The 6,143-nt window shown below is 42.5% G+C and overlaps 1 protein-coding gene across 1 annotated transcript; it reads left to right on the top strand.

Annotated features, from left to right (window-relative positions):
* The first annotated feature begins 477 nt into the window (after window positions 1-477).
* Window positions 478-2,810, top strand: LOC114043318 (late cornified envelope protein 2A-like). Its single transcript, XM_027862395.1, has 2 exons — window positions 478-519; window positions 2,230-2,810. The coding sequence occupies exon 2, from the start codon at window positions 2,251-2,253 to the stop codon at window positions 2,575-2,577; it is 327 nt and encodes a 108-aa protein (XP_027718196.1). The 5' UTR covers window positions 478-519; window positions 2,230-2,250; the 3' UTR covers window positions 2,578-2,810.
* The last annotated feature ends 3,333 nt before the right edge of the window (window positions 2,811-6,143 follow it).

Here is a 6,143-nt window from a genome sequence, read left to right as displayed (position 1 = left end):
CCCATAGAACCTTAGCCCAGGGGCTGGACTTCATAGCATCTTCCTTAGACCTGATTGGAGGACTCCCAATCTTTAGAAAAGTGGCTTTCTGAAAATACAATCTAGCCCTCCCTATCCACTCCACCCCACCCAGAGGAGCAGTCTTAACTTTGCCATGGTTTGGCATAGCGAAAAGAGCACTGGACTTCATTTCTGAGGATAAGGATTCTTTTGTCTTCTTCCCCAACTACTCCTGTGATCTTGTACAATGTCTCAGTTCCCTCATCTGTAATAACTGATAAGAGGCTGTCCCTTTCAAATGAATGATCCTTGTATTAGCTCATGTCATGTATGAGAGGCTGGAGAATGTCAGGAATTGTCTGACACATGCCATGGGTTGGGAAAGGCACTCTTCCTCCTAGAGAGCTGGGTCTCATGCCAACAGCTCAGCCTGGGATGCCCTATAAAAGGTGTCCCTGCCCCTAGTTTCTCACCCACTCTGGTTCTTCAGCAGAGTTCCTGTCCGTGTCTGTGATCAGGGTGAGTGTTTCGTGAGAGCCTTGGAGGAGGGTATTGGAGGAGAGGGAAGGAGAGAACAGGAAACAGGGGGAGAGAGGAGTGGGAAAACAGGCAGCAGTGGGGATGAAGGAAGAGGCATAGGGAGTCTGGGAAGGAGGAAATAGAGTTACACTTAGAAGTACAGCAGTTTGGGAAGAAGAAAAGCTTGTGCTTTGGATTTGTTCTAGGCTGCTGGAGAACTAGTCTGGATCTGCCCAGGAAACAACTGGGCAAGGGCTGAATGTCTGGAGGAGAGAACAGCTAATGTCTGAGTTCCTTGAAATTGTCATGAATTGAAACCCAAAGGATGTGATCAGTTAGTTAGCCAACAGACATTTATTAAGTACTTACTGTGCCAGTGCTGGGACTCCAAAAAAGGAGGGACAAAACAGTCCCTGCCTTCAAGGAGCTCACATTCCCATGGGAAAGACAAGAGGCAAACAACTATAAATGGGAGGTAATCACCAGGTGGGATGCACTGGTATCTGGGGGAAGACTGGCAACGGCTTCTTGCAGAAGGTGGGATTTGAGCTCAGTGTTGGAGGGACCAAGGAGAGCTGGGGAAAAAGAGCATTTCATGCATGAGGGACAGCCTGGCAAAAGCCACAGTGAGGAGGAGGAGTGTTAGGTGTGAGGCTGGATCACAGAGGGTGTGGAGTTCAGTAAAGGGTAGGAATGTGCTAGGTTGTGATTGGCTTTACAAGCCCAACAGGGGACTTTCTACTTGATACTAGAAATAACTGGGAGCTGATGGAGTTATCGAATGGGGTGAGGGTTTATGTAGTCAGAGCTGCGCTTTAGGAAGTCATTGTGACTGGTGAATGAAGGATGGACTGAAATGTGGAGAGACTTGGGCCAGGCAAATCCACCTCCAGGCTATTGCAATAGTCCAGGCCTGAGGAAATGAGAGCCTCACCCAGAGTGGTGTCAGTGTGAGAGGAGAAAAGGGGGTTTGTTTTTTTTGTTTGTTTGTTTTTTTTTAGGCAATTGGGGTTAAGTGACTTGCCCAGAGTCACACAGCTAGTAAGTGTCAAGTGTTTGGTCTGAGGCCGGATTTGAACTCAGGTCCTCCTGACTTCAGGGCCGGTGCTCTATCCACTGCACCACCTAGCTGCCCCAAAAAGGGGGTTTGTACAAGAGATGTTTTGAGGTTAGAAACTTGGCCACAAATTGGAAATATGGGGGGGGTGGTACAGCACGGGAGTGAAAAGTGAAGGACGAAGATAAGGTGAGATTGTGAGCTTGGGGAACTGGGAGGATGGTGCCCTCAATAGTAATAGAGAAGTTCAGGAAAAGGATTTGACGGGAAAGATAATAAATTCTGTTTTGAATGTCTAGAGGCATTTTTCCCTAGAACATGTAAACTACAATTTAACTTTTAAGATTATGTATAATTTACCTAGTTCAAAATTATGTATCATATTGCATACACATACACACACATACACACACACATATATTATATATATATAATATATATATATACATGGAAATAGATAAAATGTTTGTAATTCCATATACATATTTATATTTAAGATTCCCAAATTCTAACTAAAAGGCATTTAGCTGGAAGAAATTAAGTCTTTTCTTTCTGGAATCTAATGTGTTCTAGGTAAAATTTACCAATACAAGGTAGTTTAATTACAAGTGAACAGAAGTTTCATATATTTTAAAATGGTTATTATATTTCAGGGTTACTGAACTCAGCCAGAGATGTCCTGCCAACAAAACCAGCAACAGTGCCAGCCACCTCCAAAGTGCCAGACCCCCAAATGTCCTCCCAAGTGCCCCCCAAAATGCCCTCCCCAGGCTCCCTGCCCTCCTCCAGTCTCTTCCTGCTGTGGCTCTAGCTCTGGGGGATGCTGTGGGTCCAGCTCTGGGGGGTGCTGCAGCTCTGGCTCCGGGGGCGGCTGCTGCCTCTTTTCCCATCACAGGAGATCCCACAGACTCCAGCACCAGAGGTCTGACTGCTGTGACAGTGGCAGTGGGCGCAGCCAGCAGTCTGGAGGCTGCTGTGGCAGCTCTGGGGGCTGCTGCTAATCTGGTGCCCTGACCTAAGAAGAACAGAAGAGGCTGTTGACTCTGATCCTTTTTCTCCTCACTCCGTAGCCCCCTGCCTCTTCTCTTGGATTTAACTGTTCAGATGGTCTTAGGTGATGGAGAAAATCAAGACCTATCACTTCATTTTATCTCAAACCCTGCCCCCCCCATTATTCAATCCCTCTTCTTCCTCATTTATCCTGAGCAATAATAAAGCTATTTGTTTTGTTTTTCTGGTCACAACTGCATCTTATTCTCTGTTCTCTCTTTATAACTTTTTTCAAGGCTCCCTTCTTGTTAATGCACCCCCACACTTCCCTGAGTAATGCCTTCAGGGACTGCCCAGGCAGTGATTGTTGGTGGTAGGGCTGGGAGGCTGGGTAAGCTTCTCCACATTCAGACCTAAGAGGATGCATAGAATGTCTATGTAGAAATCAGTTGGTTGTGACAGCCACCCTTCCCTAAAGGACAGAAGGTGCCCAGGCTTGAAACCTCAAGACAGAGAGCGCAGGTTTGTCTGGCTCTGAGTCACTGGCGAGAAGCAAAGACTCAAGCCCAGGTGAAAAGGGGAGAAGCTAGTCAGGTGTGGGAGCAACCCCCTAGTGTGGGGCAGAGTGTCCCAAGGGGCAGCGGCTGGTGGGAGACCTCAGGAGGACTCATCTCTTCCTGTTGGATCATTCAAGGTTGGGGTGCCTAAAGAAAACATGATCTGTACTTATCTACCTTTTCCCTCTCTACACTCTTCCTGGCTGTTTGACCCAGAGCACAGGAATGTCCAATACTGTCCTCCATTCCCAGTCTTTACAAAAGCCCTCTCTGGCACTGAGCTTTCCCTTTTTCATTGATTATGGCCCCCAAATCTCAGAAAAGACACAGTGTTTCTGAGGTCTGCCCTGGTCCTTCTAAGATGGCCTTTTCTTCTTAATGAGATGCTCCCAATTCTGGAGCCCAAGTTCAACTTCCAGGTCCTGTCTTCTGGGTCTACTCCCCTACTACCTTTATGGTTATTGTCACATGCTTTCTGGACCTCTATTGACCTTCTCCCTTTTCCTCAAATCTCCTTATCCCAAGGGTCTTAGCTCAAAGTTATATGTCAGTTGCAGTAACAATACTATAAGCTAATTCACTTAATGACTAAGCATGGCAACAAAGAAATGAGAAAATACACCTTTTTCTCCTCTTTGCAGATGTGGAGGACTTTGGGTGTGGAATAGGGCATATAGTGTCAGGCTTGGTTGGCCTGTTGGCTAATTTTGCAAAGCTTCTTCTTTTTCTTTTTTATTCCTTCTTATAAAGGATAGCTTAGTGGGTAGGGGACAGGGGGATGGATTCATTTGAATATGAAGGTGAAGTCACCAAAATGTACCAAAATTAAGAGAGGTCAATTCTTTTTTTTATATGTTAGCATTCATGCATGCTGCTTTAAGGTTTGCAAAGCATTTTATAAATAACATCTCATTTTATTTTTACATGAAACCTTTGGAGGCAAGTGCTATCTCTCTCCCTATTTTAGAAATGCTGAAACTGAGACAAACAGAGGTTGAGTGACTTGACCAGAGTCACACAACTGATAAATGTCTGAGACCAGATTGAATTCAAGTCTTCCTGGCTCAAGGTCCAGTGTTCTGTCCACCATGCCATCTAGATTTTGATCTTGCTTCCATTTTGGCCTTAATTCATCTCTTTTTTTTTTTTCTTGGTAATTTATTATTTATTTTATACGTTGTCTTCTTTCTAAATTTTGACTTTAAATTCTCTGCCTCTCTCCTATCCCTATCCCACCTGCTAAGGTAAACAAAACTATACATGTGAAATCATGTAGAATATATTTCCACATTAGCCATATAGAAACAAAGAAAAAAAGAAAATTATTCTTCAATTTACACTCACAGTTAATCAGTTCTCTCTATGGAGCTAGATAATTTTTTTCTTCATTCTGAATCCTTTGGAATTGTCTTGGATCACAGTATTGATCAAAGTAGCCAAGTCTTCCAAAGTTGATCATCATTAAAACGTTGTCATTGTGCACAACGATCTCCTGGTCCTTCTCACTTCACTTTCCATCAGTTCATATATGTCTTGCTACGTGTTTTTTTCCCTGAAACTACCCCCTTGCCTTGTCAATTCTTATTGCACAGTAGTGTATTACAATCATATGCCACAACTTATTTAGCCGTTCCACAATTGATGAGCATTTCTCAATTTGCTATTATTTGCCACCAAGCAAAAAAAAAAAAAAAGAGCCTCTATAAATATTTTTGTATATACAGGTATTTTTCCTTTTTCTTTAATCTCTTCAGGGTGCAGACCTAGCAGTGGTCTTGCTGGGTCAAGGGGTATGCACAGTTTTATAGCTCTTTGGGCATAGTTCCACATTATTCTACAGAATGATTAGACCAGTTCACAACTCCACCAACAGTTTATTAGTGTACCTATTTTTCTCCATTCCCCCCAGCATTTGCCATTTTAGATAGGTGTGCGGTGGTACCTCAGAATTGTTTAAATTTGCATTTCTCTAGTCAATAGTGATTTAGAGCATTTTTATGCGACTATTGATAGCTTTGATTTCTTCTGAAAACTGCCTGTTCATACCCTTCCACCACTTATTAATTGGGGAACGGCTCTTATTTTTTATTTGATTTAGTTCCCAATATATTTAAGAAATGATGCTTTTATCAGAGAAACTTGTTATAGTGTTTTTTATATTACTTCATTGTCAATGGTACTTTTTAGCAATGTAGTTTCTCTGATTATCTCTCTTTATTAGGTGTATTTTTGTTTTTGCTTGGTCTGAGATCACAATTGCTATTCCAGACTTTTTTATTTCAGGTGAAACAAAATACATTCTGTTCCAGCCCCTTGCCTTTACTCTGTGTTTGTTTCTGTTTCAAGAGCGTCTCTTGTGAACCACATACTGTTGGATTCTGATTTCTAACCTGTCTTCTATCTGCTTCCCTTTTATGGATGAGGCCATCCCATTCACATTCATAATTATGATTACTATGTATTTCTCTCCATTCTGTTTTCTTCTGTTTATCCTTCTCACTCTCTTTTAATCCTGCCTCTCCTCAAAAGTCTGTTTTGCTTCTGACTACTGTCTCCCTTCATTTAGCCTCCCTTTACAATCTCCCCTTATATCTCATATTCTCTTCCTCTTATATTTCCCCATTGAGTTTGATAGATTTCTATACCCAATTGAGTATGTTTATGTATTCTTCCCTCTATGAACCAATTCCAATGACAGTAAGGTTCAAGCATTGCCCATCCTCTCCCATGATTTATCTTTCCACTACCCAAGCTCTTCCTTGTATACCTCTTTTATGTGAGAATATTTTTCCCATTCTGCCTCTCCCTTCCTTCTTCTCCCAATGCATCCCTCTTCTTCACCCCTTCATTTGTTTCTTTTGGGATCATCCCAACATAATCAACTCATGCTCATGGCCTCTGTCTATATAGACTCCTTCTAACTGCCCCAGTAATGATAAACTTCTTAAGAGTTACATGTATCATTTTCCTATATAGGAATGTAAACAGTTTCACTTTATTGAGTCTCTTATGATTACTCT

Source organism: Vombatus ursinus, unplaced genomic scaffold (genome assembly GCF_900497805.2).
Source record: "Vombatus ursinus unplaced genomic scaffold, bare-nosed wombat genome assembly UNPS02014768.1, whole genome shotgun sequence".
Taxonomy (NCBI): domain Eukaryota; kingdom Metazoa; phylum Chordata; class Mammalia; order Diprotodontia; family Vombatidae; genus Vombatus; species Vombatus ursinus.
The sequence above is the reverse complement of the archived record's forward strand: the minus strand, read 5'-3'. Positions and strand labels throughout refer to the sequence as shown.

Bases quoted from the DNA above. Each gene is read 5' to 3' on its own strand.
- LOC114043318 (XM_027862395.1), top strand. From the start codon at position 2,251: ATGTCCTGCCAACAAAACCAGCAACAGTGCCAGCCACCTCCAAAGTGC.